Genomic DNA, 13,713 nt, shown 5'->3' with positions numbered 1-13,713 from the left:
GCTGAGCATAAAGGTATTTAACTGTCAAGGATGCTGGGTGGAGTGTCCTGCAATTAATTACAGAATACGTGCAAATGAATTATGTAATCATTTTCTTTTGAAGATTCTATTGTCATTTATGTTTAAGAACGAGAATTTATTTGGAAAGCTGTTTTAGTTTTGAGGTATTAAATGTGTTGAATAAACTCTTCCCATATAGATATTGATTGTAACTGACGTTTTTATGACAAACTCTGCCATCTTCATCATCAGTTATAATTAAAGTGTGTACCCGGTTGGAAGCCCGAGAGGAGTTTATTCATCATGTGCACCAGGAAAGCATTAGATCCCTTTTTTGTATTAAATGTGTGTTCTTTTGCAGAACTGGTATATGTGTTTGTTTTCATAAAAATATTTCCATATTTTTAGTCCTTAAAAGGACTTCAATCTGGCTCACTCACACCATAATCAATTGGACATTACTCACATCAAACAAAAATACCACTCCAGATTTCCTTTTGAGCAGGTTAGGTTGAGCACATGTCTAATGTATGAAGTGGGGGAAAGTTTGCTTTGCATTTTTAAAGGTATGTTTCGGTTACATCTGGAGAACTGTATACAGTTCTGAATGCTGACCCTTAAGTAGTTCATAATTGCCCAGGAATGAGCGGAACACCTGAACTCCCAGGGGTTACACAATGACAAAAGTTTGCAGAAATCAGTCTGATATTCTCTGCAATATGGAAAGTTCAGTAGATTATGTTTTGAAAAAATCGATAAGGGAAATAGGATCTGGGAGTCAAGGATAGGGTAAAATACGCTCAATCTGGCCATTTGGAAGAGAAGGTGGGAAGTACTTCTTTAGCCAAAGTACATTAGAAGTGTGGAGATCATCCATAAAGTGCACCAGATACATAAGGAAATGATTGCTTGTGTTTCATTGGGTATATTTATAAATATTCCCATTGTTTTTCCTTAATGTGTCCAGTAATGTAATACAGTGAGAGCTATGGTTTGAGATGTACAACAGCAATGATTTGCACTTGTATAGCACTAAGGTGCTCTACAGGAGTGTTATCAAATTTAATGTTCAAATTTAATGAGAGTGGGTTTAAAGAGTGTCTTGAGAAGATTGAGAAGATTGAGAGACGATGGTTGAGGGAGGGAGAGGAGGCCTTGGTAGCTGAGGCAAAAGGCTCAGATTTCAGCACTGCAGTTACCCTAGAGGGTTAAAAGGCTCAAAGTGACTAATGAGACATGCAGGGATTTGTAAACCAGAGTGAGTTTTTAAATGGAGTAACTCAAGGGGTAAAGCATGCACTGTTAATGGTGTGAGTTTAAACAAGACAGAGTTTTTAGTCACTAGTGAAGGTAGAGAAGAATGAGGATTACCATATAATAGATTACACAGACTTAGTGTTTCAATAACCAGGTGAATCACGTACTAAAGCACGTACTGCAAAGAAAAGTAACATCAGATATGGCTCCTTGTTAGACTTGAGTGAGTCATTTTCTGTGCTAAGTTATTTTATGTCAGCTGTAAGGTTAATAAGCAACATAATTTTGTGAAGTTTTCATTTATGAATTTTTGTTATTTATCAAATGCCTGTTTAATCTTGGCTCTGTTAACAGAAGCCCAGCTCTGTTCGCATTGACCAGTTGGACCGGGAGCAGTTTAACCCTGAAGTCATCACTTTTCCAATCATAGTGCATTTTGGGATTCGGCCTGCTCAGCTCAGTTACGCCGGGGACCCACAGTAAGTTGTCCTCTTCGCACAAACGCAGAATGCATGTAGTGTGTGACTTGAAAATCTGAAATAATAGCACTTAGGGAGGATGACATGAACTAAAAATTCAGTTCTGACATAAAGTCAGGCAGTCTGTACTTTTAGAAGATTCTCCAATATTGTGCAACTAATCGAGGATGAATTTTTATCTCCTGGAAATGTGAAGAATGACTGTTCAGCTTGTTCAAGTCAAGTCAAGTTAAGTCACTTTTTATTGTCATTTCGGCCATAACTGCTGGTAGAGTACACAGTAAAAACGAGACAATGTTTTTCAGGACCATGGTGCTACCTGAAACAATAGAAAAACTACACCAAACTATGTGAAAACAACACAGAAAAAAACTACACTAGACTACAGACCTACCCAGGACTGCATAAAGTGCACAAAACAGTGCAGGCATTAGAATAAATAATAAACAAGACAATAGGCACAGTAGAGAACAGTAAGTTGGTGTCAGTCCAGACTCTGGTTATTGAGGAGTCTGATGGCTTGGGGGAAGAAACTGTTACATAGTCTGGTGGTGAGAGCCTGAATAATTCAGAGCCTTTTCCCAGATGGCAGGAGGGAGAAGAGTTTGTATGGGGGGTGCGTGGGGTCCTTCATAATGCTGTTTGCTTTGCGGATGCAGTGTGTAGTGTAAATGTCCGTGATGGCAGGAAGAGAGACCTCGATGAGCTTCTCAGCGGACCGCACTATCCACTACCGGGTCTTGCGGTCCGAGATGGTGCAATTTCCGAACCAGGCAGTAATGCAGCTGCTCAGGATGCTCTCAATACACCTGTGCAGGCTCTTCTGATCAGCAGCCCGTCAAACCATATCCCAGCACTGATAGTCCTTTTCTCCAAGAACTTACTGATTTCCTTTTTGAAGGCTGCCATTGAATATGAAATCACCACTCTGTCAGTGGGTATGCTTCAAATTCAAGCCACATCTTGCAATTAGAATAGCTTTTTCTCCGTGTTGCCACAGTTGCTTGCCTAGAGAACGGTGGAAGCAACTCCAATACCTGTACCTGTGCAATCCTGTACGTTAGCAGGACCATTGATAAGGTCCTGTATGGTAGGCTTGTCTGGAAGGTCAGATCACATGGAATCCTGGGAGAGCTAGCTCACCATTGGCTCAATGGTGTGAAGCAAAAGGGTGACTGTGGAAGGATGTTTCTTGAACTGGAAGCCTGAGACTAGTGGTAACGGTGGTACGATCATTTATATAAATGATTTAGATGAAAATGTGCAAGGTACGGTTCGTAAGTTTGCAGATGACAGGAGAGTAGGTTGTATCTTAGTGAGGAAAGTTACCAAACATTACAGAGGGATCTTGATTATCTACTGTAGGTAAGTGGGCTGAGGATTGGGAAATGGCTTTCAATTTGAATAAGTGCCAAGTTTGGCATTTCAGGAAGGGTAGAATGTTTAGTACTGTGTAAGAGTATTAGGCACCCGAGCACACATGAGTCTGTGACAAGGGCATTGTCTGCATGCGAGTACCATCCTTTGTAGGTGTAGTCCCACACAACTTCTTGATTTGGAACTATATCATGGCCCTTCATCATCACAGGGCCTAAATCCTGGAAATCCCTGTGCAACATCACTATGACAACTCCTCACCATGAGAATGGCAGTGGTTCAAGAAAGCAGTTCATCAGCATCTCTCCCTCTCTCCCTCCCTCTCCCCCTCCCTCTCCCTCTCCCTCTCCCTCTCCCCTCTCCCCTCTCTCTCTCCCCTCTCCCCCCCCCTCTCTCTCTCTCTCTGTTTGTCCCTCTCCCTCTTCCTCTCTCCTCAGTGTCCAAAAGTTAATCTCATTCTCCCGTCATTTTAAAGTGACAGTCCACAGAAAAAATGAACCCTATGGGTACATAACACTTTGTTTAGCGTCATTTGTGTAAGCTTACCTTCCAACTTGCCCCCTTCATTAACGTGGGCTTACTCTTCCGGGTGCACCATCATGAGCCGTGTCTCAGTCATCTACTCTGCTTATTGACATGCAGAAGTTTCAGATCCGGTAGCATCTCTTCAATTCTTAGCGTTTGCAAATCCTTTTTTGACTTTGCCTCTGTAGAGCTCCAAATATAATCTCCTCCAGCCCAATATCCCTCCGTGATCTCGGATCTCTTCCAGCGGCTGTTTCGTCCTGTTTTAGTTGTTCTGGCATTGTTGGGTGTACCTGCAGCAGACTCAGTGCTCAGCTTTGGAAAGCCCTCACTAAACCCCTCTAACTCTTCTACAACTAAAATATTGTGTGCAAGATTTAACAATGTTAATGCCTTTGAGCAATTTCATTTCCAAAAGCAAAAAAAAAAAATCTGCCTTTCTTAATTTGGAGTGAAGCAAAAAAAAAATTCTTGGAGTTAATTTGCCGTAAGTATTTGTGCTCCCTTCACTCAGACCTTTTAGAGTTATCGTGGATCGTTGTACCAAGTAGGGTAGTATTCTTTCAGATACTTACAATCAAAGCAGTTTCTCGCATAGATGTTGTCTATAAAGTGCCTACTACACTCTGTGTGAGGACATGGAAGAAAAAGGATTGCTATTAGAAAACTGAGCAACATATATTCCTAATTTTAAAGGAACAAAACACCAAATGGTGCAAAAATTACTTATTTCTAATACGAGCATCGTGGGCATGCTATATTGGCTCTGGAATGTGTGGCAACGCTTGTGCCCTGCCCCCAGAACATCCTTTAGGTGTGGTTACTGTTAGTGCAAACAACACATTTCACTGGATGTTAACATGTAGATGTGATAAATAAATCTGAATGTGTTGTTAGGATTAATATATTTTTGACTATGTTTGCCAGCAGGGAATCACAAGCTTCTTTGTGGTGAATCAGTTTGATAAATCTTTCCTGTAATATCTCTTAAAATGACTTCACAATCGGTTTATGATATGCACAGATTTGGTGAGGTTTAGGCAGGCTTTACACAGACAAATAAAACTTCTGTTAAATGTAATGTACTTTAAAAAATGCCACTTGGTAATTGTGTTACTTCACCCAGAGGTGGCAGCAGTGTTTCAGAAAGTCCAAAGAGCATCTATATGTTATGCAATTGTCAGTGAATTCAGTGTTAATCTTTAGATAATTAAAACTTGTTTGGAATTCATGATGGTAATTTATAGTACGATTTGATACCCATTGCTTCATTTCCCAATCCACCCATCCACTTCACCATGCAATTGGACTTCATCTTTGCAATCCATTCCCATTTGTTATTTTCTACAATGTAAATAATCTCGTTCCCAGTTACTTAACTACCAAGTTGTATTCAAAAATATGAGGTATTAAGGTATTAATTATCTTCCTTTTAGTAATTGATCATATAATTAAGAGGTGCATTCAGAGTAACAAAAAGGGAGGTTGCAAGTCTGCTAATTGAACACTATAAGTATCTTTCATGAAAGTCAAAACTTGGTAATTAGCTAGTTCATATTTTGGAACTTGTAGTTCATTTGCTTGGAAGTTGCAAAGTTAACATTGCAAAAAAAACCCACATTTATTTACTTGGAAAGTTCACCTAAAAGATTTCACAGAACATTTTTTGAAACAAAAATTGATATCAAGTGTCTGAACAGTTTGTTAAAAGGGAGCTAAGTCTCAAAGAGGGCCAAAAGAGAATCTGAGAGCTTTTGGGAAGGAATTTCAGGGGTTAGGACCCAAAAACATCCAGAATTAGAGCACAAAGACCACCAAGGTATTTAAGGCTGAAGGAAATTGTGCAGCTAAGAAAGTCAAGGATGGATCAAATGGAGTGACATTCACTCTCTGAGGCATTGAAGTTCACAACGTTGACCTACCAATAAGATTTCCATTTCAAATCGCTGAAGAACAACCACTTTGACCTGCAGAAAAGAATAAAAAGACAATTTATAGACAATTACAAGTCCTTCATTGACTTTTTGCATGTGTGCAAGTAATCCAAACAGCAAAAGGAAACAAAATAATCAGCTAAGTCAGTTCATTGCAAATAAAGTGATTTATATGAGAAAGGATGGCAGAAATAATATTTAAGTGATAGCATCGTGTTTTATTGAGCAAGAAGATTTGAGGATTGGGAAGCGGACACTGGATGAGGCAGATGGGCTGCATTCTCAATTTTATTCATTTAATTTTTTTCAGTTTGTTTTGTTTATTAAAGCATAAATCTTGGAGCGCAAAGCCTCTTCAATGACCAAGTCTTATTCACTACCTCCTCCCAAAATCAGATGTGAGAATTCATCAAGGCATCATATCTGGTGAAGGAAAGATCAAAATATCTTTGGACTGTCCATAATTGCCAGACCTGGCTCCCAGCTGTCTGACAGGATGGATTGAGATTGAAGTGAAGTTTGGGGTTGGGAGAGAGGTGAATAAAAAGAGCAGTAGGCTGCTGTATTTTTTTTGGGAGTTGGAATCACAGACATTCAAGAGTCCCGGTGTTTCTTCTTGATGTATCACGGTGGATTGGCTGGTTAGGCTCCTCCAGATGAGGGAAGAGTGATCCAGAGATGCTATATTGTGTCTGTCACTCAACAGGCTCTTAAAATTTACTAATGTACCTAACTTAAGACCATAAGATATAGGAGCAGAATTAGGCCATTTGGTTCATTGATTCTGCTCCACCATCCCATCATGGCTGATCCAATTTTCCTCTTAGCCCCAATCTCCTGCCTTTTCCCTGCATTCTTTTATGCTCTGACCAATCAATAATCTATCAACCTCTGCCTTAAATATACATAAAGACTTGGCCTCCACAGCTACCTGTCTCAAAGAATTCCACAGATTCCCCACTCTCTGGCTAAAGAAATAACTCCTCATCTCTGTTCTAAAAAGGTGCCCCTCTATTCTGAGGCTGTGTCCTCTGGTCTTAGACTCTCCCGCCATGGGAAACATTGTCTCCACATCCACCCTGTCAATGCCTTTCTCCATTCGATAGGTTTCAATGAGGTTCCCCCCCCCCCGCCATTCTTCTGAATTCTAGTGAATATAGACCCAGAGCCATCACCACACTCTTCATATGACAAGCCATTCAATCCTGAAATCATTTTCATGAGCCTGCTTTGAACCCTCTCCAGTTTCAGCACATCCTTTCTAAGATCAGAGGCCCAAAACTGCTCTCAATACTCTAGATGAGGCCTCACCAATGCTTTATAAAGTCTCAACATTACATCTTTACATTACATCAACTTCTGGATTGTCTCCAGTTGCCTGTTTGGAAAGCAGCCCCATTTGTTGACATTTCAAGAGTGGAATGAATGCTAGCAAACAAAAACAGCTCCCAGCCTCTTCCACTCCTTACATTTTTCTTGGAGATAGATGTGGTGAGGATTGTGATGATTTGTATTGTGAATGATAGGAATTCCAATGTGAAAGAGTTTAAGGAAACCTTCAAAGGTCTTTCTCATTGCAATCCTGTGTGTGTGTGTGTGTGGGGGGGGGGGGGGGGGTGTGTGTGTGTGTGTTTGTTTCTCGGGATTTGGTTGGCAGTTTGCATGGAATTATTTGTTACCACAGCATGGTATCGTAACAGTTAGGATAATGCTTTACAGTGCCAGTGGTCAGTGTCAAAATTTCTGTTGCTGCCTGTAAGGAGTTAATGCATTATCCCCATGACAGTGCGTGTTTCCTCTAGATCCTCTGGTTTCTCTCCCCCCCCCCCCCCCCCCCCCCACAGGTTAGCGCTAGTAAGTGGTGGATGTGCTCTGTTGGTACAAGAAGCAAGGCTACACTTTATGGTGACCCCCAGTGCATCCTGGGACTATGTTGGTCTTTGACACAGACAATGCATTTCAATGTATGTTTCAAAGAACATGTGACAAATAAAGCTAATTTTTATACAAAAAATATTTTTTATCCATGAAAATAAATTGGGTGGAATCCTCAAATTATTGTTGGCCGCTATAGGCAAATGCGTAAAGGCAGAGGAGGTAAAGTGGGGTGGGGGGGTTATTCAGTTTCACTCAAGCTGTTCATCCTTTCCAATATTGTGTCATCTCTGTCTCCACTCATTTGACCACCACACCGAACACCTGCTCTGAACCCCTTACATCGAAAATCTATCGATCTTTAAATTTTAACTTGACTCTCAGCAGCTGTAGCCTTTTGTACTTTAGTGAATCTGTTGACATAAACTTAAGAAAAAGAATCCCTTTTGTAAACAGTCATGAATGAAGTCTTGCCAATCTTTAGCTGAAGTAAGTCTGGAGTCAGTGAAGTGTAAGTGTGATTGTTTTGATGACCAAGACACTCAGGAAGTTCTGTTGTTGTTTTAATGAAGAAGTGATGTTTTTTAAACAAATAACATCAGGTTACCTTCTGTTACAATGGCAAAGGAAACCAGTTTCAAGGAGCAACCTAATGATTCAATGCTGATGTTCATGGTACAGGTAGTCTCCAGGTTACCTTGGCATTCTGTTCCTGAGAACTGATCGTAAGCCAAATTTAGCCAAGCTAAGTCAGAAATGAATGAACGCCGTCATTTGGAGTGGATCACTGAAACAAGCATACAGGGGAGCGAGCTGGCCTCACGGACTCTGATCGAGTCTGCCCAGTACTCCATCTCTAATCAGTTTGTGCCAGTTCCTGATTGTTGGCGCTTGTGTGTGGAGGGGGAGGGGAATAAGGCACTTGGGAATGCCCTAATCCCACCCTGTAGAAGCTGTCACCAGCCAACATATGCACCCCTATTTTCCCCGCTGGTCAACCCTATGCTTTTTGTATGTATAGGATATCAAAAGGCCCAGAGTTTATAACCCAAGGAAGACCAGTATAAGGGTGATGAGTGTTTTGGAGATTTGGACCATTACCTTTTGGAGGGTGTTGTCTGACACCAGGTTTATTTTGTTTGTGTGTGTGTGTGCGTGTGTGCGCGCTTGTGTTAGGGGAGGGGATGTGCACTGTTGGAAGAAAAGCAGGAGAAACAAATTTGTTGGAACCTGATTTTGCTGTGTGCTTCCTTTGTGCAATTATACAGTTGAATTCAATGTATATTTTTTATCAAAGTATGTGTACTATATACAGCAGTGAGATTCATCTCCTTACAAGCCTGTTAGTTGCAGGCCTCAGCCTCAGTTCAGTGCAGAGATGAGTAATCCTTGCCACACAGTGAACTGAACGCCGGCTTGTACTCGCCTCTGGCCCTGACACTCTGATCCTTTTTTGTCTGGTTCGGTACTTAAATCGGCCAAACATCAGCTCATTCCTCGCTCTAAGGCCTAGACCCTTCTCCTGTGATACGGTCTTCTGTCCGGTCCGCACTGCCTCAATTTGGCCCATACGCGACCCTTCAAATCTAGCGCAGCGCTTAGATTGGGTAATATCAGCTTGTTCCTCACTCTTGGGTCTGGGCCCTGTCGCCTCAGTTCTGCCTCTCCTTGACTCGCCCAGCCTCGGATCTGCTACTTCAAATTGGCTCCCAAGTCTGCTCCAGCAATGGTAAATCTTTGAAATTCTCTGCTTCAGTCATTGAATATATTTACGTAGGAAATGAGTAGATGATACTGGGCATTGTGGGAAGCAGGGATTGCAGGGTTCCCTCGTGGCACAGGATCATGGAGTAGTACGGCATGATGAGGTAGGCCTGTCAGCCCGGTTTTCCATATCCACTGCCTACTCCCATCTTTCTGCATTTGGCCCTCTAAACCACTCCGAGCCTTGTACTGGCTTTTAAATGTTGCTGACGCGCCTAACTCAACCACTATTTCTGGTAGTACATTGAAATTCACATCACCCTTTGTGGAGGAAGCTGCCCCTAATGTCCCCTTTAAATCCCTCACTTCTGATCTTAACTTGTACCCTTTTATTTTTAGCGACCTATCCCTTGGAAAAATACTGGGCTTTCACCCTGTTCATGCCCTTCATTATCCTGAATGCCTCTGTCAGGTCACCCCTCAGTGTCCTGTGTTCTGGGGAATAAAAAGTAGCAGTCTGCAAGCTTTTGTTGTCACTCAGGCCACCAAGTCCAGGCAACATCCTAGTAAATCTTTTCTGCACCCTTTCTACTTCGGCAACATCTTTCCTAAAACAGGGAAAGCCTTTCGAAGTCCACCTGCAGCCTGACCAAGGTCTTATGTAACTGCAACATGAGTTCCCAATTCCTATACTCTGGGCTTTAATTGATGAGGCCAGCATGCCAAATACCTTCTTTACCACTTGGTACTTACCACAAAAGTAGTGGCTACAACCCAGTTTATCACGTGTGAAGCATCCTTAGCATTGAGCATTTACTCAGAGTGCTGTCGCAGGAAAGCAGCATCCATAATCAAGGACTCCCCACCATCCGTGCCATGCTCTCTTCTCGTTGCTGCTTTCAGGATGAACATACAAGACCCTGAGAGCCCTCTCCGCCAGGTTCAGGAATAGTTATTACCCCTCAACCTTAAGGCTTTTGTACCAGAGGGGATAACTTCACTCACCTCAATACTGAACTGTTCCCACAACCCATGGACTCACTTTCAAGTACTCTTCTTCACGTTCTTGATATTTATTTTTTATTTTATTATTATTATTATTTCTATCTTTATCTCTTTGTATTTGCAGAGTTTTTGCTTTGCACATTGGTTGTTGTCTGTCCTGTTGGGGGTGGTCTTTCATTGATTCTGTTGTATTTCTTGCATTTACTGTGATCGCCCATGGTAAAATTAAGCTCGGGGTTGTTTATAGTGACACGTTTGTACTTTGATAATAAATTTACTTTGAACTACCTACCTGTGATGTTACCGTCAGTGAAATATGCACTTGCATTCCCAGGTCCTTCTGTTCGATAAGCCACAACAAGATTGTTGCACATCGTTGTATAAGTGTGGCAGTTCTGTGGGCAGAAACACTTTGTTATTGAGAGGGGTTAGCTTAGAATGGCCAAACTGGTTCAAGATGGCACTAACTCATCTAACCTTGTGTTACAACAATGGTGTGCAGAAATATACAGCAGCAGAAGACCATGAAAGTACACTCAGTGGCCACTTTATTAGATTCGAGCGGTACCTAAAGTGGCCACTAGGTGGATGCCTTCTTTTGTAAGAGTAATAAATGGTTCCCTTGTTCGATAAAATGAATGCTTGACCTCACAACCTACCTTTTTATGATCTTGCACTCTGTTGTTTTCATGACCTGCACTTTCTCTGTGGCTGTTACACTTTGTTACACTCTGCGTTGTTATTTTACCTTGTACTACCTGGATGCACTGTGTAATGATCTGATCTATATGAAGAGTATGCGAGGCAGGCTTTTCACTGTACTTCAGTACACGTGATGATAATAAACCAGTTCCGATCCCACCAGTGGAATGCTCCTAAGGAGCGTGGAACTCGCAGGCACAAAGTTGATGAGACTTGGCTGGGTGACGAATATTTTTGTGTAATTAGTTCTCATCTTTCTGTCCGCTGTTGCATTCTGTGGATCATATCGAGATCTTGCTCTTCTTTGCCCTCCCTTTGCTCCCTGACAAGCTGCCACTAGTCATTGTGAATTGAGCTCGAATTTCTCAGTTACCCATTTCCCTGCTGCTAATAATCAAAACCTTGCTGATTTGTGCAGTTGCCGTGTATCCTGATGGCCTGGCTTCTGACACGTTCACTTGTCAACAATGCCTAAGTGCTTTGTACAAAGCCCCTCGCAAACTTTGAATTGTAAGACCTTTTGGCTTCCTGTCTAGTTGTGGAGAGCGTTGGTCCGACAGTGTAGCCAGTTTATGCTCAATGTATTCCATTCCTCATCAAGCAGTTGCTGCAGATATACACCCAGTGCTCATTTTATTATGTAAAAGTTTGGGCACCCCTGGTCAAAATTTCTGTTACTGTGAATACCTAAGTGAGTAAAAGATGAACTGATTTCCAAAAGGCATAAAGTTAAAGATGACACATTTCTTTAATATTTTAAGCAAGGTTACTTTTTTATTTCCATCTTTTACAGTTTCAAAATAACAAAAAAGGAAAAGGGCCCAAAAAGTTTGGGCACCCTGCATGGTCAGTACTTAGTAACACCCCCTTTTGGCAAGTATCACAGCTTGTAAACACTTCCTGTAGCCAGCTGAGTCTTTCAATTCTTGTTTGGGGGATTTTCACCCATTCTTCCTTGCAAAAGGCTTCTAGTTCTGTGAGATTCCTGGGCTGACTTGCATGCACTGCTGTTTTGAGGTCTATCCACAGAATTTCGATGATGTTTAGGTTGGGGGAATGTGAGGGCAATGGCAAAACCTTCAGCTTGCACCTCTCGAGGTAGTCCATTGTGGATTTTGAGGTGTGTTTAGGATTGTTCTGTTGTAGAAGCCATCCTCTTTTCATCTTCAGCTTTTTTACAGACAGTGTGATGTTTGCTTCCAGTATTTGCTGGTATTAAATTCATTCTTCCCTCTACCAGTGAAATGTTCCCCATGCCACAGGCTGCAACACAAGCCCAAAGCATGATCGATCCACCCCATGTTTAACAGTTAGAGCGGTGATCTTTTCATGAAATTCTGCACGCTTTTTTCTCCAAACATACCTTTGCTCATTGCAGCCAAAAAATTCTATTTTAACTTCATCAGTCCACAGGACTTGTTTCCAAAATACATCAGGCTTGTTTAGATGTTCCTTTGCAAACTTCTGACAGTGAATTTTGTGGTGAGGAATCAGGAAAGGTTTTCTTCTGATGACTTTTCCGTGAAGGTTATATTTGTGCAGGTGTCGCTGCATAGTAGAACAGTGCACCACCACTCCAGAGTCTGCTAAATCTTCCTGAAGGTCTTTTGCAGTCAAACGAGGGTTTTGATTTGCCTTTCTAGCAATCCTACGAGCAGTTCTCTCGGAAAATTTTCTTGGTCTTCCAGACCTCATCTTGACCTCCACCGTTCTTATTAACTGCCATTTCTTAATTACATTATGAACTGAGGAAACGGCTACCTGAAAATGCTTTTCTATCTTCTTATAGCCTTCTCCTGTTTTGTGGGCATCATTTATTTTAATTTTCAGAGTGCTAGACAGCTGCTTAGAGGAGCCCATGGCTGCTGATTGTTGGGACAAGGTTTGAGGAGTCAGGGTATTTATAAAGTTTTGAAATTTCCTAACGATGATTGTGAACAAGCCATAGCCCTAACAAGCTAATTAAGGTCTGAGACCTTGATAAAAGTTATCAGAGAGCTCAAATCTCTTGGGGTGCCCAAACTTTTGCATAGTGCTCCTTCCCTTTCTTTCACTCTAAAATTGTACAAGACAAAAATAATACACTAATCTTGCTTAAAATGTTGAAAAGAATGTTTCATCTTTAACTTTATGACTTTTGGACATCAGTTCATCTTCTACTCACTTAACTATTCACAGTAACAGAAATTTTGACCAGGGGTACCCAAACTTTTGCATGCCACTGTACACCTGAACACCTACTCGTTAATGTAAATATCTAATCAGCCAATCATGTAGCAGCAACCCAGTGCATAAAAGCATGCAGGCCTGGTCAAGAGGTTTAGTTCTTCAGACTGAATATCAGAATGGAGAAAAATGTGAACTAAGTGACTTTGGCTTTAGAGTGATTGTTGGTGTCAGATGGGGTGGTTTGAGTATCTCAGGAACTGCTGATCTGGGGTTTTCACACATAGTATTCTCTAGAGTTTACAAAGAATGGTGTGAGAAGCAAAAAAAAACCTCCAGTGAGCCAGTGAGTTTGTGGGTGAAAATGAGGGAGGTCAGAGGAGAATGACCAGACTAGTTCAAGCTGACAGGAAGATGGCAGTAACTCAAATAACTGCCTGCTACAATAGTGGTATGCAGAAGAGCATCTCTAAACACACAACATATCAAACCTTGGGGTGAATAGGCAGCAGAAGTCTACAAACATGCACTGAGACTGAAATATCGATGCGCATTGAAATTCCTAAACTTAAGAGTTGCCAGTGCTGCCACATATCACAATGCAAGTTAGCATAACTAATGATTCGAGGACTTCTTTGAAATAATGTGGCGTGTGGCCACGTGGTTAAGGTGTTGGACTAGTGAAGGTC

General features: G+C 41.5%; 1 protein-coding gene across 1 annotated transcript in view; it reads left to right on the top strand.

Annotated features, from left to right (window-relative positions):
* The window catches only part of drosha (drosha ribonuclease III), a 164,092-nt gene that overhangs the window by 37,090 nt on the left and 113,289 nt on the right, over positions 1–13,713 (top strand). The window contains exon 14 of the mRNA XM_073024273.1: positions 1,612–1,736. Coding sequence (XP_072880374.1) covers positions 1,612–1,736 — 125 coding nt within the window. The remainder of the gene's footprint in view (positions 1–1,611; positions 1,737–13,713) is intronic.

Source organism: Hemitrygon akajei, chromosome 20 (genome assembly GCF_048418815.1).
Source record: "Hemitrygon akajei chromosome 20, sHemAka1.3, whole genome shotgun sequence".
NCBI classification, from domain to species: domain Eukaryota; kingdom Metazoa; phylum Chordata; class Chondrichthyes; order Myliobatiformes; family Dasyatidae; genus Hemitrygon; species Hemitrygon akajei.
The sequence above is the reverse complement of the archived record's forward strand: the minus strand, read 5'-3'. Positions and strand labels throughout refer to the sequence as shown.